Source organism: Cetorhinus maximus, chromosome 15 (genome assembly GCF_964194155.1).
Source record: "Cetorhinus maximus chromosome 15, sCetMax3.hap1.1, whole genome shotgun sequence".
In the NCBI taxonomy this organism is placed as follows: domain Eukaryota; kingdom Metazoa; phylum Chordata; class Chondrichthyes; order Lamniformes; family Cetorhinidae; genus Cetorhinus; species Cetorhinus maximus.
This window is the reverse complement of record NC_135893.1, coordinates 13,584,080-13,610,013: the sequence shown is the minus strand read 5'-3', so window position 1 is coordinate 13,610,013 and position 25,934 is coordinate 13,584,080. Positions and strand designations below refer to the sequence as shown.

Genomic DNA, 25,934 nt, shown 5'->3' with positions numbered 1-25,934 from the left:
CTGATAATCTAGGCTGATACTCCAATGTACTTCTGAGGAGTGCTGCATTGTCGGAGGTGCTGCCTTTCTGAAGAAACATTCAACCGAGGCCCGCCTGCCCTCACACATGGATGTAAAAAGTCCTATGGCATAACCAAAGAAGAGCAAAGAAGTTTTCCCCAGTGTCCAGGCCAACATTTACCCCTTAATCAATGCCATTAAAACAGACTAACCGGTTGCTTATACCACTGTTGTTTGAGAAACCTTGATCTGCATATAGATTGACTACTGCATTTGCGACTCAGATTCTCAAGTAATTAGTTGGCTGTAAAACGCTTATGGAATCATAAGTCATTACATAAATGCAAATTCTTTCTTTCATATGTGAACTGGGTTGGCTATGGTTTATTTGCATTTCTGTGGTGATATATTTTATTTTTCAAACCTAGGACTAGGAGGAGTATTAACTGGGCCATACCACAACCACAGACCCAATAAAAGAAAATACAGTTTATAAACTGTAACACAGGATCAGTGCCCTTACAGGAGCAAGCCTGGTACCTCTGACACATGGGGCTTAACATATTCTCAGAGTATACAAATAGTCATTTGGTAGTACAAAGTTTGAGTATTTCTGAAAAAAGAGATTTTTTGTTGAAGCTTTTCATCTTGCACTCATCAGGACATTCACAAGAAAATAGCAATGTCAGGACTTGTGTCAGAGCAATGAGCTGCCGCATGATATATATGACAGGGTTTGTCCTCGTGGCTCGTTGCGTCCGTGTCTGTATGGACTGCCCAAGATGCACAAAAGTGATGTCCCTTTACACTCTATCTTATCTATGATCAGTTCTGCACAACATGAATTGGCCAAATGGTTGGGCGAATTGTTACAACTGGTTTTGAGCAAGTTTTCCAGATACCTGGAACATTTGTGAAGACCAGACAGGACTTGCAGATCAATAGCAATGCTATATCCACGTGCTCATTTGACATTGCTAGCCTATTCACCAATGTTCTACTTAAGGAACATATGAACTAGGTGCAGGAGGAGGCCACTCGGTCCTGCAAGCCTGCTCCACTATTAAATAAGACCATAGCTGATCTGATTGTAAACCCCCATCTGCCCCTGATAACCTTTCACCTCCTTGTTAATCAAGAGTCTATCTAGCACTGCTTAAAAAATATTCAAAGACCCTGCTTCCACTGCCTTTTGAGGAAGAGAGTTATAAAGACTCACAACCCTCCGAGAGAAACAATTTCTCCTCACCTCTGTCATAAATGAGCGGCCCCTTATTTTTAAATCACGACCCCTAGTTCTAGGTTCACCGACAAGAAAAAACATCCTCTCCACATCCATTCTGCCAAGACCCCTCAGGTTTTGATCAAGTCACCTCTTACTCTTCTAAATTCCAGTGGATACAAGCCTAATCTGCCCAACCTTTCCTCATAAGGAAAGCTGCTCATTCCTGGTATTAGTCTAGTAAACCTTCTCTGAACTGCTTCTAGCGCATTTACACCTTTCCTTAAATAAGGAGGCCAATACAGTACCCCAAATGTGGTCTCACCGGTGCCCTGTACAACTGAAGCATAACCTCCCTACTTTTGTATTCAATTCCCCTCGCAATAAACAATAACATTCTATTAGCTTTCCTAATTACTTGCTGTATCTGCATACTAGCCTTTTGTGATTCATGCACTAGGACACCCAGATCCCTCTGAATCTCAGAGTTCTGCAATCTCTCACCATTTAGGTAATGTGTTTCTTTTTTATTCTTCCTGCCAAAATGGACAATTTCTCATTTGCCCACATTATACCCCATTTGCCATGTCTTTGCCCACTCATTTAATCTATCTATGTAACTTTGTAGCCTCCTTATGTCCTTTTCACAACTTACTTCCTACCTATCTTTGTGTCGTCAGCAAATTTAGCAACCATACCATCTGTCCCTTCATCCAACATTTATATAAATTGTAAAAAGTTGAGACCCCAGCACTGATTCCTGTGGCATACCACCCGTTACATCCAAACCATTTGTGGCTACTCTCTGTTTCCTGTTTGCTAGCCAATCTTCTATCCATGCCAATATATTATCCCCTACATCATGAGCTTTTATTTTCTGCAATAACCTTTGATGTGGCACCTTATCAAATGCCTTCTGGAAATCTAAATACAGTACATCCACCGGTTCCCCTTTTTCTACAGCACATGTGACTCTTTCAAAGTACTCCAATTAATTGGTTAAACATGATTTCCCTTTCACAAAACCATGTTGACTCTGTCTGATTGCCTTAAACTTTTCTAAGTGTCCTGCTATAACATCTTTAATAGTACCTTCTAACATTTTCCCTATGGCAGATGTTAAGCTAACAAGCCTGTAGTTTCCTGCTTTCCGTCTCCCTCCTTTTTTGAATAAAGGAGTTACATTTTCTATTTTCCAGTCTAATGGAACCTTCCCAAAATCTAGGGAATTTGGGAAAATTAAAACCAATGCATCAACTATTTTGCTAGCCACTTCTTTCAAGACCCTAGGATGAAGTCCATCAGGACCTGGGGATTTGTAAGCCATAGATATTTGCACTGCAGCACTATATCATGGTGATCTTGACCTGCCACCATTGCATGAATCAGTATTCATTGAGCTTATGAACTCGGCAACTCGTGCAATTGAGTTCAGCTTTAATGACACCATGTATGCTCAAAGAGATGGTGTTGCCATGGGACCCCCTCTTGGCCCGCTCTCGCAAGCATCTTTATTGGGTTCCATGAGAAACTTGTCTTTGATGGAATTACACCTAACCTCCTATCCCTTGCATATTTCTGATATGTGGATGATATGTTTGCTCTATTTAAATTCGCAACTGTATGTAATAATTTCCTTGCATGCCTTAATGGGTTCCATCCTGCACTCTAATTTACCTTTGAAACGGAACAATCAAATGAACTCCCTTTCCTTGACGTATTAGTTGAGAAATCTGACAAAGGGTTCTCAACCACGGTCTTCCACAAGCCTACCTTCACTGGTAAATTCACGCATTGGGATTGTTACAGTTCCATGCGCTGTAAGATTTGCCTTGTAAGCAATCTCATAAATAGGGTCCTAAGCTTGATGCTGAAATAGGGTGCATAAAAGACATCCTGCAGGGTAATGGCTAGCCTGATCAGATAATTTCATGCTGTATATCATACAAACTCATGAATGGGCCCAAGGCCATCACTTTAGGCCCTAAAAAAGTGTCTAGTCTACCTCAGGTTACCCTGGAAGAGCAAGGTATGTCAAAAATTTGAGCAACAGGTGAGGCCAGCTGTTTCTACTATGTAGTAGTAACATGTGTGGTATTAGCCACTAACAGGATGCTGCCATCAAGCCAAAAAGACATTTTGCCTATCACACAAATGAGTAATGTGCGATATGAATTTCAGGGCAGTGTGATGCTAGGTATGTAGGCCATACATCCCAAAGACTGGCAGATCGTCCCTTCTGCTGTTCACAATGGGCAAGGTACAGACCATACCCAACCAGCCCATGCTTGCAAAACTCAAAACACTGTATCCAACATTAGATATGATTCCGCGATTGGACAACATTTGCTAAATAATCCTCAGTGTGCTAAGAATTACCCTGACAACCAATTTAAGATTGTCAGTCAGGCTCGCAGTGTGGTGCATTTTCGTGTACTGGAAGCTACATATATTAATACACAGGGCCCTGTTCTTTGCAGACAGAAAGAACATGTACACACATAATGCCTGTTTCAGCTAAACAAAATAAGTGACAAACATTTGCTGGTTCATTTCCCTGGGCAATGCCTTGACCAATCAGAGTCAAACTGTCTGGTTTACATTTCAAACAATGCTTGGCAGTTAACTGTCAGTCACCATTAACTGGTGCATTCTCCATGACAACATTTCTACCAATCAGAGTCCATTTGCCAACCAACCAGCACTCTCTTCTCTTACAGTATAAGTATGTTGTTTCCCCGACATTGGTATTTCCTTGCGAATTGTCCTGATGAGCGCAAGACAAAAAGCTTCGAAAAGAAATGTCTCTTATGTCAGTAATACTCGAATTCACAGAGATTGTGCTTATTAAAATTTGAACCCTTTTATGTGCCTGTAATGATGCTTGGGCTGCGACTAAGGAAAAAGAAGGGGGAGATTCGTAATTAATACCTCATAGTTGAACTCTGCTTTATTTATTGAGCTCCTTATATAAAGATGTTTATTCAAAAAATTTAATTTAGCTAACTTCTTAGCACGTTTCTTGATAACATCTCATAGCACATCACAAACAATGAAGCTCTTTGAAGTATAAACAGTAAATGCTGGAAATACTCAGCAGGTCAGGCAGGATCTATGAAGAGAATAACAAAACAAACGTTTCAGGTTGATGGCCTTTCATCAGATCCTAATGTGATGCTTGAACCTTTAACTTTCAGCAGCATCTTTAAGCTATCTGGAGGAGCAAATTGGAACAGGTGAAGATTTTTATACAAGGATAGTGACCTAGTTGCACTTCCAGATGATTAACTTAACTGAGATCAAGTCCATCATAGCAGAGGGAAAAAACTTCTCTGCGCCTTAAAAGTAGCATGGAAGGACGTTAATAGTCTCAATAAATAGTATGTTTACTTCATTAAAATTCAGCAACAAATGCAAGAGTGAAGCAGTCATGGACAGAATGCACATCATAATGGGCTGAGGTCACGTGGGATGAGGAGGGAAGCTATTAATGCACATAAAATCATGTTAGGAGTATGCCCAGAGATAAAAACAAAAAACTGCAGATGCTGGAAATCCAAAACAAAACCAGAAATACCTGGAAAAACTCAGTAGGTCTGGCAGCATCGGCGGAGAAGAGCAAAATTGACGTTTCGCGTCCTCATGACCCTTAGTTCTGTTGAAGGGTCATGAGGACTCAAAACGTCAACTTTGCTCTTCTCCGCCGATGCTGCCAGACCTGCTGAGTTTTTCCAGGTATTTCTGTTTTTGTTCAGGAGTATGCCCTTTGTGCCTAGATTCCTAGTATGCTCTCCTGGTGCATATAATTCCATGCCATAAGCACCAATTCATTAAATCTAATCTCTAGATAGTTACACAGTTATAGAAGAAAAATACCACATCAAAATTAATGTCAACTCAAATACTGGTTATAAATTTATAATTCTCTTTCAATATTTTATACAGTAATAAGACAACACTTGTCAAAATAGTATGCTTGCCTGTTACCATGCATGGGATGGCTTGGTACTGTTGCAGTACTGATTTTCAGACACTAGAGGTCAGCAGAAGTAGCTAATTGAGGTTGAATTCCGAATAGTACTTCCACTGCTGAAAACTGCATTAGCTTAGTGACATTATAAATAGGAATTTGCTTTTTTCTAGAACTTATTCTCCCTCTACTTTTTCTCCCTTCTCTCCAGTAGGTGATGACTCATTTTGGGGTATGGTTTCTAGGAAGGCCTTCTGGCCTCATGTTCTCCATGTGTGAAGCGCAATGGTATTTTTTCAAATGCAAGTTACCGAAGGAAGTGTTAGGACCCATTGAAGAGTGGTGTTCAGCCTGGGGCCTAGAGCCACATGTGGCTTATGTAGGCTTCAGGTAAGGACAGGATCAGGCTCAGATCTGATGTCCTTCTCAGTGTTACTTGGGTGAGGAACCAGAGGGTGGTCATCACCAGTGCAACCTACTCCAGTAGGAGGAAGACAATAAGGGCAAATGTGGTGGCGTGGGAGGAAATTATATACAAAAGCATGCAACATTGATACTTGACTGATTCCAGTGGATTGATTGGGAATTCCCAAACCTCACGTGGTAGTTCTTTACAACTTCCCAAAAAAATTTCATATGAGGATATCCTCACATCGCTTATACTTTACTCAATGAGGCAACATGGACATCGTCAGCCTCCACTACACAGAGCCTGATAAAACCATTACAGTCGAAGGCTTGCACTAACAGAAAGAAAACAAGGTGTGAGGGGAATGGGGACAGTGTTGGAGGGAACAGTTACTGTCGCGCAAAAGTGTGATTAAGATGGTTTGACCTAGGGATACCCAAGGCAGCATTGTTTAGCTGTTAGCAATGGCTTAGTGGTAGAACTCTTGCCTGAGTTATAAGGACATGGATTCAAGCACCACTCCACACACTTCAGCCCATAATATAGGCTGCCACATCTAGCATAGTAATAATGGAGTACGATAGGGAAGCTATGGCGTAGTGGTATTGTCGCTGGACTCCAGGGTAATACTCTGGGTACCCAGGTTTGAATCACAGCATGGGAGATGGTGGAATTTGAATTCAATAAATATCTGGAATTAAAAGTCTAATGAAACCATTGCCAATTGTTGTAAAAACCCACCTAGTTCATTAATGCCCTTTAGGGAAGGAAATCTGCCATCCTTACCTGGTCTGGCCTACATGTGATCATCCAGACCCACAGCAATATGGTTGACTCTTAAATGCCCTCTGAACAAGGGCAATTAGGGATGAGCAATAAATGCTGGCCTAGCCAGCAATGCCTACATTCAATGAATGAATATAAAAGAAAATTTGGAGGTACTGTCTTTTGAATAAGATGTTAAACCAAGGACCCCTGTGCTCTCTCAGGTGGATGTATAAGTCTCCACAGCACTATTCAAATAACAGCAGGGAAGTTCTCCCCAGTGTGCTGACCAATATTTATCCCTTAACCAACCAAAACAAATGATCTGGTCATTATTACAATACTGTTTGTGGGATCTTGCTGTGTACAAATGGCAGCTACATTTCCTACATTACAACAGTAACCATACTTCAAAGTATTTCTTTGGGCTGTGAAGCATTTTGGAACTCCTGAGGTTATGAGAGGTGTTATACAAATGCAAGTTTTTTCTTCTTTCTATATAACTCAATGCAAGCCTATATCTATTTTGGGAATCATAAAAGTTGGAGAAAGAAGTACTCAATAATGCAGTGCATACGAAATAAAGCCAAAAGGAGGGTGCTCGTCTGTGAGTTGTATTGTGGATAAGAATATGAGAAGTGACAGTAATTGATTCGATGATGAAGTAATTTGTTGTCATTATGAAGGTCTGGCAAGATTGGAATTCAGCAAAACAAAAACTGACAGAAAGCAAAATAAATAACGCTAATGCACAGTCGGGCTCCTGATGCTGTGTCTCTCTGTCTGCATTTCTTCTCCATGAATCGGTTTAATGGGTGGCATTCTGCACTGATGTATACACTCAGTTCATGTTAGCTAACAGGACCTGGTTCTAATAAAAGGCTGTTCGCCTATTGGAGAATACATACTTAACAGAAGTCCACCATCAAATGTCTATTTGTAGGAAAGAGTCCAGGATTACGTTGTAAGTGAATTGACAAGTAATTTACAAGAGGGAAATGGTTTTCATGCTCCCACTTTTGAATGACTGTATCAGTGAAGTCTCAAAAAAATAAAAAGATCGTGTGGCGATATCAGGCAGAGCAACTTCAGAGTTGAGCTCAAAGGCTATTCAAGTACAGCACAGTTTATAGCTCTACAGGTATATAAGGCAACATATAGGCTGCCCCATCCACACCTATAAATCCTGAATCTAGCATGTGTTGGTCACAACTCAAAGTTTCAAAACTAAATAAAAGAAAGAAAACTTTGTGCCGGTTTCTTCTGACCTGGACAGTTTACAAACACCTCCTTTACCACCAAGAATAAGACAAAAACTGGTTCCAGAATGTGTTTACTTATTGCAATTAGACTTTGCAACCTTAAATGGTTCAGGCCGTTAAAGTACAGCTCCAACTTAACACATTTCATGCAGTACATGGTCATTATAAGATTTCCTATCATTTGTTTTGCTTTGAGCACTACTACAGGATACCTGCAAGTTTCATCCTGAATCTTTATGATGAAGGTTTAAAAGGAGATATCTGTACACTTACTGGTGTATCTTCTTATTATCTACCAGGGCAAACCTGGTGGCCTCCCAGTGGCCTTGCAGGGGTACCCTCCTATATGGGCACTCTTTGATTTTTAGAGGGACCCCCTGCCACAGTGGCAATGGCCACCCTGTTTCAATGGCGCTGCCTGCCTTCAGCAACCCCCTGACCCCTCTTTGCTGGGCCTGCATGCCTGACTGCCCTTGGTACCTCACTTACCTACTTGGAAGGTTGCCATCCTTCCATGGCAACCTCTCCTTCCAGATGCAGCCCCAGCTGCGGCCACTGCTTCTGGTGGTGCTACTGAGACTGCAGGGCTGCTGGCTATCTGATTGGCCAGCAGTTCCTGGGGGGGCTGGTGACCACCCTTAAAAGGGCTGGCTACCCTGGTAGCAACCAATTTATTATATGCTGTCAATAAAATGTGACCCAGGTCCTGCCCCTCCCAACCGCACACTTCAGGCCCATCAGCGGGATTCCACCTGTAAGAACAAATTCCAGCCATGAAGTAGAGTAGAACCTGATGACAGTAGAGGAGCAGGAGGAAGAATGCTACATAAAATGGCCCAGTGTTGCTTCAACCACCTCTCAAGTCAAAAGTGGGGTAACAAGAAGTGATTAGAGTCAGCAGTAAATGTACAGCTACAGTAGATAATGGATTAGGGAGTTATTCTGTAGAGTGCATTTAAACTTTCTAAGCATAAAATACCAGATGGCAGACTTGCACATCATATGGGAATGCTAATGTGTTATACCCTTGTGATACCAGCTCCAACCACCTGAGGTCCCAAACTCAGTTGTTGGATGATGGGGGGAGATTGTGCAGAGGCTGGGCCTCCCTCATGGTGGGTATGGAAGGTCAGTTAAATGGGGCATCCCCAACCTGTCTTTGTGTAAATTTAATTGTGTCATTGATTGATTCGCATTCACCTATACATGAGGTAAAATATGCTGCGGGATTGAATGCTCGTGTCTTTATACAGTGAAAGCCTTAAATCCTATACCAGACTGGTCCAAATCCATCCCCTGTGAAACCTTCAACCTCTGCGACTGGCTCTTGTTTGCTTCTTCTTTGCCTCTTATTTTTGCAACAAGTTGTCAGAGCATTTTATTTGGGAGCGGGAATCTCAAGTTTATTAAAGTACAATTTAATGTAAAATCTGCCTTTCCTGACTGGCCTCTATATGCAGTTGGTTTGTGATGGGAGTGTGGGAGGGGATTGAAGGAGAATCAGCAAGTGGCAAGGAAACAAAACAAACATGTTGGCCCTCAGCACATGTCTATGTAATTTTGAAAAACTGCCTCTGCTTTTCACAAATACTCTGAGAGCCCTATTTCAGGGAAGACCACGGTTACCTTTTGTCAGCTGAACTGGACGCCTGGCTGAGATCGTTGTTTCCAATGAAATTCCGTATTTCAGAAAAGTACGACTCCTCCTTTTCCTCCAAAAGTGCAGTATTGTCTAGCTCAGAGTTTGGGGAAGATGCACTGGTGCCCAGGTGATTGGATGAAACCCCAGAATGCTGGCTCACTGAAAAGGGAGGAAGAGATCAGATGGCTGTCGACAGGAAATAGGAATCATTTTGTGCAAATCATTAAAATTCTCTGTCTGCTTTCTACCCTTTATTTGGGAATAACGAGCCCCATGCAGATTATTATCGTTTGGTAAGCCTCTTGCACTTATACTAATTCACATCGCTACTAGGAATGTGGCAATGAATCAAGAACTCAGTTACAAAGAATTGATGGTGAGTGTTGCTTTACTGTACACCTTCAAGAGAGCACTACCTGGAGTGGAGACCGAATCATACAACAAGTAGGTACCAAATAATATGACATGACGAGTGGTCTCCTGGACTTGTTTCAATCACCTAGAGAGAGACTGGAGAGGAATTTTCCAGATTTTACCTCCTAATTGGCTTTGGGTTTTTGATTTGGATCTTGGCCTCTACCAGGAAGTACACAGCATTGAGGGTGTTAATGCATGCTTAAGGCTTCACAACTGTATGGGACTTGCTAGTTGGACCAGCGAATAAACAGAAAGTGCTGGAAATATCCAGCAAGTCAGGCAGCATTTGTGGAGAGAAAAACACAGAGTTAATGTTTCAGGTCTGATTTACCTGGAATACTCTCGTTCTCATGTTTCTTGAGGTGGCGGTCGAGGTTGGTTTGCTGCCCAAAGCAGCGGTTGCATAAGTGACATTTGAATGGCTTCTCTTTGTTGTGGATGTTGCGCACATGCCTTTGTAGGTTTGAGGAGATGCTGAATGACCTGTCACAGTATTTACACCTGGAAGGACAAGAATAATTGGCTGTAAAAAAGTTATCACCAAAATTTAATGGCCAATTGAGAATTGCAATGAAACCTCCTCAAACTTGGAGGCCGCTCAATAGCCTATTAAATGCAGCCAGTCGGTTTATTTACAATACAGGAAACATTAGGCCCTAGAAAAATGACACATACACCCATGTACTTTAGTGTTGGCTGATACAATTCCTGTGTGATGATATTAATTTCTCTAGAAAAGAGAAGACTGAGGGGTTGATCTTTAAGCATATGAAGGTGCTTGATATGGTAGATGTAGAAAAGATACTTCCACATATGGGGGAGTCCAAAACACAAGGTTATAAACATAAGATAGGCACAATTAAACCCAATAAGGATTTCAGAAGAAACTACTTTAACCAAAAAAGTGGTGAGAATGTACAACTTGCCTTCACATGGAATAGTTCAGGAGAATAGCACAGATGCATTTAAGGGAAGCCGAATAGGGAATAAGGAAAGGAATAGGATATGCTGGTAAAGTAAGATGTAGGAGTGAAAGAAGGCTTGCGTGAAGTCTAAACACCAGTATAGACCAGTTGGGCAGAATGGTCTTTTTCTGTACTCTAAATTCTATGTAACTAACTTGTCACCAAAGACTTAAAACAAAAAGCCAGTAAACGAGTGAGGAAATAATCTTATTTGATTTATATTGTTGGTTGAGGGGAAAATGTTTTTGGTCTCCACTACAAACTTCATTCCCTAGCTACCAACTCCATCCCTCTCCCTGGCAACTGTCTGAGGCTGAATCAGACTATTCGCAATCTTGGTATCATATTTGACCCTGAGATGAGCTTCTGCCCATGTATTTGTGCCATCATTAGGACTACTTATTTGCACCTCTGAACATTGTCCAACTCTGCCTCTGCCTCAGTTCATCTCCTGCTGAAACCCTCATCCATGCCTTTGTTACTTCTAGACTTGATCATTCCAACACACTTCTGGTCTGTCTCCCACATTCTTTTCTCTGTAAACTCATGCAAAACTTACTGCCCATGTCCTTACTTGCACCATCTCCTGTTCACCCATCAGCCATATGCTTTATAGCCTACTCTGGCCCCCAGTTAAGCAACACCTTGATGTTAAAATTCTCATGCTTGTTTTCAAATCTTCCATGGCCTCACACTTCCCGATTTTGGTATCTTCCCCAGTCCCACAATTCTCTGAGATATCTGCATCCCTCTAGTTTTGGCCCCCTGAACATCTGTGATTTTAATAGTTCCACCATTGGTGGCTGCCCCTTCAGTTGCCTGGGCTGTAAGCTCTGGAATTCCCCTCCTAAACCTCTCTGCCTCGTTACATCTTAATCTCTCTTTCACCTTTAATATGATCCTTAAAATTGACTTATTTGACCAAGCTTTTGGTCATCTACCCTAATGTCACTCAGCGTCAAATTTTGCTCATAACGCTCCTGTTCCTTGGGACACTTTATTAAATTAAAGGTGCTATATAAATACAAATTGTTGGTGTTGTTGGTCGGGGCAGAGGAAAACTCCAATAGTCCACACCTGATCATTTGCATGTTTATTTAATGTGCTAAAAGACTGAATTATCTAATAATTTAGATTAAGCAATGTAAATAACATGCAAAGTATGGATTTAGAGCTTAAAAAATCAAATAATTTGAATCAAGGCTACAGTGGCTTTGGATCTTTAACTTTCAGTTAACTCAAGGGAACAGGCAGATGTCTCATCTGACAATGCAGCAATCTCTCTGTACTGATTAAATGGCTACATTATGTAGCTCCAGCTCTTGGTGTGGGATTTGAACTCACAACCTTATGACTTGGAGGCAAAAGTATCACCAACTGAAAGCTGGGGGTGGGCGTGGGTGGAGAGGGGGCGGGGGGGGGGGGGGTGGGGTGGGGGGGTGGACAGTGGGGGGCGGTGTAGGGTGGAGGGAGAAAAAAACCCACAAATCTCATTTCCAATCATTTGTTAGCCACTGCAGCCAATGAGGGTTATGTGGCTGGGTTCTGCTGCGATGCTCCCAAATTCAAATAGCCTGATGTTGTCTGGGCTTGCATTCGGAGATTGGCAATTATGGGTAAAGTACTGGAGGTACAGCCTGTGGAACTGCCAATCTCCTCCTCAACCCAGTAACCAACGAACCAATGAGATGTCAGGAGAATTAGAGGAAAAGGAAACAAGAAAAGGGCTGTGAAGAGTTAACACATGGTGAATAGAACACACAGCACCAGTCTGTGAGCTGTTCCCAGGGGTTTATTGATAGAATTGATATACCACAATTTTACCTCGCTGTACAAACAGCAGAGTTCCACTTGCATGGCTAATTGTGCTGGGAAAATTGCTGGGCATCAAAAGTTTTAATCAGATGAATCCTTTTATGTTCTGCCTAAAAATGCCTGATGCTAATTTAAGACCCTGGTGCAGCATGGGTCAAAGGCAATTGTCAGATGGCGAGAAAGCCAAGTGTTTTGTTTAGTGCACCAGGGACCGAGAGTTACTTCATCTGGGCCGGCTGGTCATCAGCGCAGTGTCCGGATCATTTGCTCTTAAACTGGGGTTTTCAAGCGGTCACTGTTCATCAGACAATCTCCTTGCGCAATCTGATAATCACTGTGCGAGTGAAGTGCTCTGCACTGTGAACCGTGAAGGGTTTTAAAACAAAGCCCCGGTTTGCTATCCAATGTGCTGCATATTTACCTCCAAGTCAACTTGAAAAGTTGCAGGGAAAATGATCCCAGTCATTTGTTAGGGTAAATTGTTTCTAAATTACCTAATCATAGAGAAAGAGAAAGAGAACAAAAAAAAAGCTGACAAAGTTAAAACATCATCCTTAGGGGATTTTCAATCTGTAACATAGACGCCAAACAGGGAGCGAGAAAGTGATGTCTACAATCAGCAAAGATTTAAACAGAATCAATCTTCTTTCTGTGCATTTTTAAAATTCCTTCATCTGCCAGTTGCAGCTTCTCAGGACTGATCCAGTAGATTTGGAATGGGAGAAAAGGTCTATTACACTTGCCCTCATGCATTCCTCCTGACTGGCACAGTTAAAGGGGGAAGGAACCTGACTATTCATTTTTATTAATTTTTTTCCATCTGGGAGATTGGAGTGAGAGGGTTTGGTGAATGGGGATGAGGGGGGAGGGTGAAGATGCTGCCAGCTCCAGTTATTCCTTAACCCAAAGATTTCTAAGTTACTCAGTCATTGATCCTCTCGTAATTGGGATGGTCTGGCCAGCCAGCAGATCTAAATAATCTGCACCACCCAGTTATCTTCTTGCTCTGTGCAATTCCAGCTATCTGCCATCTCAGGTGGACATAAAAGATCCTGCGTCACTATTCAAAGAAGAGCATAGGAGTCCTCCTGGTGTTCAGGCCAATATCTATCCATCAACCATCGCTAAAACTAAACACTAAAACTAGTCACTCATTTCATTGCCATATGTGGGACTTGCTGTGTGTACACTGATTGTCAGCATTTCCCCCATATTACAGCAGATCAGTAAAGTTGGTTGAAGAGTGGAAAAAATCCCAGTAGCAATGCAACTCCGATATATACAACTGTTGTGCCACTGGACACCAAGCAGTCTTTTCTGTGGTCCTGCTGCAGACAGAGAGAGCTCCATCATATCAACAAAGAGGAGAGATGAAATGAGGCCCTCCTTTTCCATTTAAGGGTAGCGTAGTGAGGGGGTCTCCACATTTTTGGTATTTCTGGCTGGGAAGATTTGAATTATGCTGAGTTCCAATTTGTTTTTATAATCAAATAAATGAGAGCTCTCTGCATTAGTTTAAATGAATAGCAAGTGTGAGTTGTGCCTGATTTGCTTGTCCCCACTGGCTCCTTAAACTGCTGTGAGCACATTCCCCTGTACCCTGGGAAATAAACAAAGTGACATCTGGTTAGCATGAGTGCCATGACCAGCATGGTAAAGGTTAATGTAGTTATACCCTCAGGTCTTAATCATACCCTAGAGAGAAAAATTTCCTCTGCTTTTGTTACACAATTTTTTCTTTTCACTGCTTGGTCTTGAGTGTCCTTAAAGAGAGGGGAGCCCTCAGCACCTTTTATCATACCAACAATACCACAAATCACACCAGAACTTTCACTTATGGAATTAGCCTTACACTATCAGCCATGGTAAGTGGGTTGCATTCTTGTCTCTCAGTCAGTAGGTTGTGGGCTCAAGCCCCATTCTAGAACCTTGAGCCCTAAATCTAAGCTGACACTGCAGTCCGTAGTTGTACTATATTGAGGGAGTGCTGCACTGTCACAGTGTTTTGGATGAGAAGTTAACCATTGTCTCGTCTGTTCTCTTAGGTGAGTGTAAAATATCCCATAGTGCTATTTGAAAAAGAGCAGTAAATTCTTCCATATCCTGGCCAATTTTAATCCCTTAACCAACATCAGTAAAACAGATTATCTGGTCATTGTTGCGTTGCCATTTGTGGCACATTGCTGTGTGCCACTTGGTTGCTAGTTTCCTACAATATAGCAGTGACTACATTTCAAAAAGCATTTCATTGGCTGTGAAGCAATTTGGGATGCTCAATAGTTGTGAAAAATGCTGTAGAAATGTTCTTTTATGGATACTGAACCCCTCGCAAAGCTTTAGAAAGATGTTCAATTGTATAAGGCCCTTCGCAACTGTTTCAATGTTAACGTACTTAAACACTGTAGGTAATGTTTCATAGTCCATCTTTCAACTACTGTTTCCTGAAGCTGCTCTCGGCCCCATTGCTAGTGAGTCCCCATCCCATTCTTACTCAGTGCCCACACATGCGTATTTTCCAAAAAAGGCCATGGGATAGCATCTCAGAACCAGAACACTGTATTCCACTCCTTCATAATCCAGTGGTACTGAGGCCAATTGTGTCCATTCACTATCCAAAGCTGAGATTTGCAAACTCACCACCTCCCAGGGGCTAAACCTGGAAAATTCTTCGTCCAAATGGCTCATTTTCACATTGGATAATGCATTTGATTATACAGCCATCAAGAGTTCACTTCTACTTCTTAAGCCAATCTTTCATGGCATTGCTAGTGGTTGCGATGTTTAGCTGTTAACCTGGAACAGTACTTAACTCACGTCTGCCTCTTTAAATATATTGCTCAAATGTTCATCTTTAGGGAAGTAGTCTAAAGAGATAAATTCAGGGAACTGTGGCTGTATGCTACAACTGAAGGCAATTTTAACTTATTTTAAATTTCTGGCTGCAGTTTAGAAAAGCTCCGCATGAAATGGCTGGCCTTCTTTCTCTTTATGACACAGCACTTTCTAAAAGTGTGGCACCTTCAAGTGTGATGTGCATACTATACACAAGACTATTATACATATAAAAATATAAGATTTTCTGAATTTGTTATATTATTAAAAGGACACAATCAGTTCATTGTGAGTTAGAGATACAGAAGAGACACAGCAGGGAGATGTGTATCAGAAAACAGGCCTAATTAGCACTGTGAAGGTTCTGCATTCTTACCTATACGGCTGCTCCCCTGTGTGTGTTCTGAGATGCCGAGTAAGGTTCGCTGATCTCGGAAAGATCTTCCCACAGTACCTGAAGGGGAGGAAATGCAATTTACCAGCATCACTGGTCAAGCAATTCTAGACGTTTCTGTATAATTTGTGAACCCAAAGGCACCAGTGGCTGACTTATTCCATGTGTTGGATACACCTGTGATGCTGTGAATCAAACAATCTGCTTGAAATGATTGATGTCAGTAATTAGAGTTAAGGTTAGAATAAGGGCCTTATTGCAAGTTTACCATCTCTTTCTGGTTTGGTAAGGTTTATTGGTAGCTTCAGCTTTTTTAAAAGCTTAGGAGGCATATGGAGTATGCGGTGGGGCTATGTACTTTGTGGCAGGGGCCAAAGGCTTTAGAGTTCTCACTTTTAACTGGAGGAATTTGTGGTTCATTCACGACTGGATGAGTTTGCCAATACAGTCGCAGTGGAACAGTCAAGAGAGGTGGTAAAGAGGTGGAGCTGGATGTTGTCAGTGTACAAATGGAACCTGACTGCATGTCGCCAAGAGGCATTATGTCAATGAGGAAGCAGAGGAGGCCACAAGCAGATATTTAGGGGAATCCCAGAGGTATAGGTGCTGGAGCTGGAAGAAAAACCATTGCTGGAAATGCTTTGGCTATGACTGAATAGGTAAGAATAAAATCAAGCTGAAAAATGGAGGAGTGGTGTTAGAGGAGATGGATGGAGGAAGAGGATGGTCAACGGTAGCAGAGATGTCAAAAAATATGAGGAGGGATAGTGCACCTTTGTCACAGTCACAGAGTATGTCATTGTGGCTTTGAGTAAGGCCATTTCAGTGCTGTGACAGGGCAAAAACCTGACTGGAGATACTCAACAAGATCCGTTGGTAGCAGCAACTTGCCATAAATGCATCACTGGAGACAATGGGGAATTTCACATGCAACCTCAAGGATCCGTGGTACAGATCTAAAACACCCATGCAGACTACAGCTTGGACACCACAGCTTTATTGAAGAGCTGTTTGATTGAGATCATTTTGTGATATTATTAATCACATGTTCACATGAAATGCATTTGACTGTGATTTTAATAGAAGTATTCACTGGTTTAAAACAGGTGATCTCACAGTTTTGTTTAAAGGGTGGACAATGGAATAAATCACATTTACATTCATGACTAATATCACATGGCGTTATTTCAATCTATGCATGCCTTTAAAATTAGCAGCAGATCTCCTTAAAAAGCAGATTTCATGTGATGTTGCTTACAGTTGAGTCAAAGGATGTGCTAGAGTATGCTATCCAAAATGTGACAGGAAGTGAGCATAACAATTTAATTGCTCCTGATTGGGTTCCTTAGTATTATGAAAGGATTTGATAGGGTATAAGTAGGGAAGATGTTTCCATTTGTAGGGGAGACTAAAACTAGTGACTATAAGTAGAAGGTGGTCACCAATAAACTCAACAGGGAATTCAGGAGAAACTTCTTTACCCAGGAAGTGGTTAAAATGTGGAACCCACTAGCACATGGAGTAATTAAAGCAAATAGCAAGGATGCATTTAAGGGGGAACAAGATAATCACATGAAGGGGAAAGGAATAGAAGGTTATGTCAATAGGGTGCAGTCAAGTGAGTTGAGAGGCAGCCCATGTGGAGCATAAATGCCGGCATGGACTTGTTGGGCCAAATAGTCTGTTTCTGTGCTGTACATTATATGTAATTCTATATAATATGTTAAATAAGATGTCAAGGATAAATACTGTAGTGTGCAGATAAATATTGTGCAGCTTGCTTATTTACTATTGGAGGGTTAACCACAGGATGTAACTGTGGCTGCAGCTTGTTTCTAACCTGCACGTGTAACGCTCCTTTCCTTTTCGGAGGATGGCATCAGACAGCGTGGATGGTGGTGATCGGAAGTTGAAGGAGTGATGAGGAGGGGGTTGCAGAGTGCCCATAGTGTCCAGTTTCAGTGTGCCAAAACTCTCTAGCTTTTCTGTCATGGTCTCCATAGCAGCCATCTGTAAAAAAATCACAACCTAAACTCTAGGCTTCATACTTAAAAGAAGGACAAGAGAAAGCACAGTCTAGTGGCTGTCCTTGCTAGGTACAGCAGCACAAGGAAATTTCAATTTAGGTCATTCAATCATTGGAATAGGAGTAAACCATACAACCCCTCGAACTTGCTCCACCATTCAATGAGATTGTGGCTAATCCGTTTACCCACTTTTTCTCTATACCCCATGATACCCTTACCGGACAAAAATCTATTGATCTGTTCTGAAATTTTCAGTTGACCCCCAGCATTCACAGCCTTTGGTGGAAAGTATCCCAGGTTTCTATTACTCATTGGGCAGAATTTTACACCAGCGGGATTTTGCAGTCCCACCAAAGTCAATGGACTTCTGAATAGCTCACCGCATTATACAACCGCCCCCTCCTGCTGCGATGGAACCATAAAATTCCGCCCATTGTGTGAAAAGAACACTGAAAGACATCACCTAGTAGATCTAGATCCTCGAGTGGAAGTCACTGGAACTGTACAGATGAGCCAAACATTCTCCACTACTTGTAAACATTGCCCCATTAATAGTCATTCTGAGATTTGATGCTTTAAGTGCTAAGGGTTATGGTAGAATGAGATGAGGCAGATTTGGTTTCTGTCAATGAAGTCTAAAAAGTAATTTTTTGTGTAAAATGCTTCAAGATCTAAGATGCCATATTCTCATTACACTTTTATTTATATACAAAACATGGGAATAGAAATAGGCCATTTAGCTCTATCTATCTCTGCCATGTTTTCAGCAATGGTATCTGTATCATTTTAACCCTACTTCCCTTTGCCCATAGTCTTTGCTACCCTTAAATAAAGAAAGATTTGCACTTATATATTGCTTTTCATGACCACAGGCCAGCTCAAAGCGCTTTACAGCCAATTAAGTATTTTTTGAAATGTATTCACTGTTGTAATGTAGAAACACAACAACTAATTTGCGTTCAGCAGATTTCCACAAACAGCAATGTGATAATGACCAGGTAATCTGTTTCATGCGATGTTGATTGAGGGATAAATATTGGCCATGATACTGGGAATAATTCCTCTGCTTTTCTTCGAAATAGTGCCATTGAATCTTATACATGCATCCGAGCAGGCAAATAGGGCTTCGGTTTAATTTCTTATCCAAAAGTTGGCACTTCTGACAGTGCAGTGCTCCCTCAGTACTGCACTGGAGTGTCAGCCTTGATTTTTGTGCTCAAGCCCTGCCTCTGGAGGAAATAAGATTCTCCTCTCTAAATTAAGTTTGCTTCTTTACAGCACATTCGAGAATAAGGTTGATTTTTTGCTGTCCAATTCACTCAATGCCCCTTTTGACATAAATGAAACCTAACGGACAGCTACTTTCTAAATAGAACTGCCTCGGAGTGTAGGGTATTGGACGACATGAGCATTTTGTTATATTGTGCTCTCTGCTGCCCTCTCTGTTGGGTAGGTATAAATATTGTTAGTTCAATAATGACTGCCTGCAGCTGAGCATGTGTTCATCTTACTCAGTGCAATACACAATAGAAAGATAGTGACAAGGCCGGGGTGGAATTTTCTCTTACGTTTCATCAGAGAAATTAAGGACTGAAGAACATTCTGACACATTTTTGGAACTCTTAAATTTGATTTTGAGGAAGTTGGAGCAATTTAAAAGTTTGCTCCGTGTGCATGTTGTTTTCAGGTACACAGTGAGTCCGCATGGTACGTAATTGATAAAAATAGCACTGAAGACATATTTGGGGATAATTGGGGGAATTCAATCCTAACAAAAAAGACTGAGGTAATTATGAATGAAAGTTACGCATTTGGCTGAAAGCGAATAAAATAGGAGGTGAGGATAGGGACAGATGCTTTTGAGATAGTGTCAAACCAGTGTTGCCCACCAGATCCCCAGTACTACGGAATATGCAATGAGGCCACAGCCATGGAAATGGCAGAAGGAGATAGTTGCAAATTGCAAGGGGGTTCTTTTCCTGAGCCAGCAGGGGAGGTCCACTGGATTTCAGCGAGATCCAGACAGCAGCAGCCAAGCTTCCAGTCTCAGAGTCAGAAAGTTAGATGCTACCATTGCCATGGTTGCCACCAATTATTTAAATGCCGCATTTCCAGTCAAAGTGCTATGCCAATGGGAAAGTCAGTCATGTTCAGACAGCATGCAGGAGTAGAGGAAACAGTAATGATTCAGGTCATGGTGAAAGCTCCAGGTCACAACCGTGTGCCAGGTCGAGGTTATGGTCGACCCAAAGCTAGGTCAGGAATCTGGAAATTCTCGAATGCACGTATGATGGATATGGAAACAGAAGTTGATGTATCGAGCAGGAAAATCAAGAGTTGTACTCAGTCAAAAAGCGAGAAAGACAGCACATAGAAGATGAGAGTAAAAGGGCTCAAGATGTCAAATGGATCCAAAATCAGATGGTGAAGTATGAAACTAGACACAAATCCTTTTCTTGATAATAGGTTTATTTAGAGAATGCAGCATTGCATATGTCTGTCTACTACCCCAGAGTCCCAGCTGTCCCTCTTTATATTCTTTTGAGTATACCTGTAAACTAATTTGGCAAATTAAAAGGCAAACAGATCAAATTAAGTAAACAGTTGAAATCAAATTAAAGTGATATCCCCTTACAGTGGAACTATAACAATGGAGACATTTTTTAAAGGAACGTTAGTGAGTCAATTTAAATTCTGTTTTGGGAGCTGAGGAAGCACTCCAGCACTCCAGCACCCCCTCCCCGGGTGCCCACCGGTCATGGAATGTCCCTCTTTATAAGTGCTCTAGGTACTTAATTAACCAATTCCCTTCACCTGTGTATCTTAACAATATAATTAACATACCATTAACAGAAGATATAATTCTAGTGTCCACAGTAAAAATGCAAGTTGAAGATTCACAACCTTCTTTCATCATTGATACAACTGCAACAGTGTTTGCATTCTTGGAAGGAGATAACAAGAAATCCCTAAGTCACATTCCCTTACGCAAAACTGGTGTGAAACTGACTAGTTATTCCAATAACAGTATTCCAGTGTGCGGTGAAGTTAGTGTAAGAGTGAATATGATGATACGTCCTATTACTTGCCATTGGTAGTAGTAAGAGGGAACAACGACTCCCTGATGGAAAGGAATTGCCTTATGAAAATACGGTTAAACTGGGCTGAGTTATTTACAGTAGGGATTGGCAAGAGTACGTCAGACATTGAGAAAGTGCCAAGAGAAAACAAAGTGGTCTTTGAACAAGGAGGACCAAATGATAAAATTAGGCATCACAATGCCAAAGTCAAGGTAAAGGTCAATGTACAGCTGACATTTTGCAAGGCTAGGCCAGTGCCTTATGCACAGTTAGAAGCAGGAAGTAAAGAACTGGATAGATTAGAAAAAACAGAGGTAATTCAAAAGGTGTCGTTCAGTGAATAAGCCTCACCCATTCTGGTAGTTCAAAAAGCAAACAGATCCTTTTGCATTTGCGGCAATTATAAGCAAGGAATAGATAAGGTGATTGAAAATGATACTTATCCACTGCCTACCAGTCAAGATTCATTTTCTAATTTAGCCAGTGGAAAGGTGTTCAGTAAAACAGATTTGTCAAATGCTTGTTTAAAACTAGAATTAATTGACAAGAGCAAGGAACTGCTTACCATTCATACACACAAAGGGTTGTACCAATACAGAGGATTACCATTTGGGGTGTCCACTGATGCTGTGTGTTTCAGAGCATCATTGATCAGGTACTAAGTGGAATGAAAGGTGTGTACTGCTTCTTAGAAGACATTTTAATTACTAGTAAGACAGAGAAAGAGCATATTGTAAAGTTGAACAAAGAACTAGGTTATCTTCAACAGTATGGTATCAAAGATAAAAAGCATAAGTCTTGCTTCTTGGAGTCAATTGTAATATGCCTGGGTCACCACCAAATAGATGATTAAGGTATACAGCCAATACAGGAACAGGCTGAGGGGATTTTGAAAGCAAGAGACCAGAGAATAAAGAAGAACTCAGAACATTCATTGGGATTGTTTTTATTTTTCTAAGTTCATCCCTGCCTGACTAAGCTAATACATTCGTACCACTTTATCAAAGATGGGATATATTGGGAGTGACCTGTGCTGTGTCAGAAAGCATTTGAAGAAGAGCAGAAAGTACTGACGCTGATGCCGTTCTGATCCACTAGGATCCCAAGAAAAACTTTGGTTTTAGTGAGCGATATCTCACCACAGGGGTTAGGTGTGGTGTTATCTCACATGATGGAAGACAGTGCAGAGAAGCCTGTAGCATATGCTTCATGTACTTTGATGAAGTCAGAGCAAAATTACCCACAAATTGAGAAAGAGGCATTAGTGAAAATATATGGCATTACTAAGCTCCACAAATACTTGTATGGTAGGGAGTTCACTTTGTTAACTGACTACTAAACTCTTACGATCATATTTGGTACAAAAAGGGAGGACCATCCATCACAGCAGCACAGTTTCAGAGATGGGTGTTGATTTTGATGGCCCATCAATATGATATTAAATGTTGTAAGTCAGGTGATCATACAAATGCAGACATTCTTTCAAGATTTCCCATGGAAATTGATTCATTTCTAGCCATTGAATTACATGTGAATTACTTTACATACACAAATGACATGCTGGTGTCTATTGGAGAAATGAATGAAGAAACTTGTAAGGATCTGGTGCTCAGTAAAGTGCTCAATTATGTCATGAATGGCTGGCAGAAAGAGTGTGATGTTGAGAAACTGCAGCAATATTTCACATGTAGAAATTGACTGAGTGTAGATCAAGTCTGTCCTGTATGGGGTTGAAAAGTCATTATTCTACCAAGATTTAAAGGAAGATTGTTGAGGAACTTCATCAAGAGCACTCATGGATAGTCCATATGAAAGGGTAGGAAGAAGCTATTTTTGGTACCTAAAGGTAGATAAAGATATTGAAGGGTTGATGGAACGTTGTGGTGCATCGCGGAATGAGAAATGATCTAAACTAGGCTTCTTTTCATTTTGTGGCCAAACACAAGAAAACCATGGAATAAATACATGTTGATTTGTTTGAAGTGGAAGGGAAAGGATGACCTTGTTTTGGTCGATAACTATAGCAAATCGATAAATGTTGAGTCTATGTCCAATACCGCACAAGTGCCAAAACTATTGAGGTTTTGAGAAGTTGGTTTGCAATTTATGGGTTGCCAGAGGTGTTGGCCGATAATGGTCCACAGTTTATGCCCAATGTTCCTATGCAGGGTAGTACAGCTAAGCTCAATCTTGTTCATGCCTGGTGTCCATACACATGTTCATCCATCAAAAAAATGAAAGAACATCCATTTTGTCAAAGCTTTTAACATTACTGGGTCATCCCAAAATACTTCATAGCCAGTTAATTTACTTGCTATTTTGAAGTTGTAATGTAGACAAACATGGCAGCGGCCCATTGTTAGTAATGAGATGAATGAACAACTAATCTTTGTTGATAGCGTTAGGTAACAGATGAATGACAATCAGGACAACTCCTCTGGCATTCTTCGAATAGTCCAGTGGATCTCATGTGTCCATCAAACAGACACATCTCACTTTGAGCACCTCACATGAAAGATAGCCCCTCTGAAAATGCAGCATCTCCTCAGAAATACAGTCGAGATTGTATGCTCAAGTCTCTCAATTGGACTTAAACCCAGACACTTTACTCAGAGGAAAGCCGAGTTACTGGATAGAGAACAGGAGTGGGATGCTTTGCTGAATTTCCCCCCTCCCAATCACAGGCAAGCTGAGAAAAATATTATGTTCTGACTGCTACCTCAAATGAGGCAAACTAATTTGATTTCATTTTAGAAACACATTGGGGGTGACTCCATCTTTGCCTGAGCAGTAACAACAAAAGCAAATGAATTCAAGGCTGTTACAGCGAACACTTAAAAGTCACATGCTTCCCCTGTCAGGAGCCCTGTTTCGTTCTGATTACTCACTTCAGTTGTTTATAATCTAAGGCGGGCACAGACGCATCCATCATCAAATAGAGGGCTGCAACAAGCAGTTACTTCTTGACTTTCTTCCAAAATAAAGCAAGTGGAAATTAAGATAACAATGTACAAGCTGAGTGGAGAGAGCCACATTTTATTGTAAAGGCTGTTTTTTAAAATAAATAGGATTAGCGTGAAGATAAGGATATTAAAAACAAACGGAAAGTAACGGAATGGATTCTCAGGTGGACTCAGCCTATAACCCTGCCATGCCACTGCTCAAACTGTCAGGCCACATTTTGAGCTCAGTCTAGTCACCAAGACCACAAGGGAGATGTTCAAGCTCTGGAGGATGTGCAGAGAACAGCCACAAGGCTCATCTCTGGGTATGAAAGAAACATTAGAAAATTTGGGCTCTTCAGCCTTGAGAGGAGATGTCTGAGATGTTGAAGAAATGCAAAGAATTGTAAATGCTATGGAAAAGGTAAATTCACAAAATCAACTTAAACAATGAGGGTAGAATAAGGGATGATGGCTTAAATTAGTAAAAGTCAGATTTAGGGCTGGTATCAGGAAGTTCTCCTTTACATAGTAAGCAATCAATGTGCGGAATAAACTTCCAGATACAGCAATGAAGGCAAAAACATTGGAATCATTGATGAACCAATTGGATGCTGTTATGGTATGACATTTAGGTCAGTCTGGGTGGATGAACAAAGATGGAACATTCACTTATCAAAATTATTTGACAATTTGTATTTACCTTAGGCCTTTAACATAGTATAAAGCTCTTGTGGGTTCCACAAGGGAATCAAAAGCCAAGCAAGAATTGGAAGAAGATTTAAGAGAGGTGACCATTGAAGAGATTGGTTTTTAATAAGTTTTTGAAGCTGATGAAAGGTGTTGCAAAGGTACTGCAATAGTCATGAATTATTTTAATCTTTACAGTGATTGGACAAATCAAATTGGCAAAGTTAGCCTGGAGGATGAGGTCATAGAGTGTATTCAGGATAATTTCTTAGAACAGTATGTTCTGGAACCTACCATGGGTCAGGCTATTTTGGACTTGGTAATGTGTAATGAGACAGGATTAATTAAAGACCTCATAGTAAAGGATCCTTTAGGCAAGAATGATCATAAAATGATAGAATTTCACATTCAGTTTGAGAGTGAAAAATGTGGGTCTATAACTAGTGTCATAAACTTAATTAAAGGCAATTACAAGGGTATGATGACAGAGTTGGTTAAAGTATACTGGGTAAATAGGTTAAAAGGTAAGATGGTAGAGAAGCAGTGGTAGACATTTAAGCAGATATTTCATAACTCTCAACAAAGGTATATTCCATTGAGGAAGACAGACTCTACCATAAGGGTGCACCATCTATAACTAAGGAAGTTAAGGATGATATCAAATTGAAAGAAAAGACATACAATGCTCCGAAGATTAGCGGTAAGCCAGAAGGTTGGGAATTTTTTAGAAACCAGCAAACAATGACTAAGAAAAAAGAGGGAGAATTTGGAGTGTGAGAGACAACTCACAAGAAATATAAAAACAGACAGTAAAGTACAAGTATATGAAAAGGAAAATAGTAACTTAAATGAGCAATGGTCCTTTGAGGATGAGACTGGGGAATAAATAATGGGAAAAGACGAAATGGCAGGGACTTTGAACATATTCTGTATCTGTCTTCACAGTAGAAGACACAAAAAGCATCCCAAGAATAGTAGAAAATCATGAGGCAAAAGAGAGGGAGGATCTTAAAAAGTAATCACTATCACGAAAGAAAAAGTAATGGGAATACTAATGGCACTTAAGACTGACAAGTTCCCTGGACCAGATGGCCTGCATCCTAGGGTCTTAAAAGAAGTAGCTGCAGAGATAATGAATGAATTAGAATTAAATTCATAGATTCTGGAAATGTCGCAGCGGATTGGAAAACCGTATATGTAACACCTCTGTTCAAAAAAGGAGGAAGACAGAAAGCAGGAAACTATAGGCCAGTTACTTAACACCTATCATTGGGAAAATGCTAGAATTAAAGTAGCCAGACATTTAGAAAATCGTAATACAATCAGGAGGAGTCAACGTGGTTTTTGTGAAAGGGAATTGTGTTTGATAAAATTATTAAAGCTCTTTGAGAATGTAACAATCAGGGTGGATAAAGGCAAACCAGTAGATGTAGTGTATTTGGATTTCAAAAATGCATTTGATAAGGTGCCACATAAAAGATTACTACACAAGAACTTCTTGT

General features: G+C 40.8%; 1 protein-coding gene across 10 annotated transcripts in view; it reads right to left on the bottom strand.

Moving 5' to 3' along the window:
* Positions 1–25,934, bottom strand: part of prdm16 (PR domain containing 16) — a 798,908-nt gene that overhangs the window by 28,157 nt on the left and 744,817 nt on the right. For all 10 annotated transcript variants that reach the window (XM_078557892.1, XM_078557902.1, XM_078557895.1 and 7 more), the window contains 4 exons: positions 17,534–17,703; positions 15,676–15,753; positions 10,019–10,188; positions 9,255–9,429 (listed from right to left, as the gene is read on the bottom strand). In XM_078557892.1, the coding sequence (XP_078414018.1) occupies positions 9,255–9,429; positions 10,019–10,188; positions 15,676–15,753; positions 17,534–17,703 (593 nt within the window). The remainder of the gene's footprint in view (positions 1–9,254; positions 9,430–10,018; positions 10,189–15,675; positions 15,754–17,533; positions 17,704–25,934) is intronic.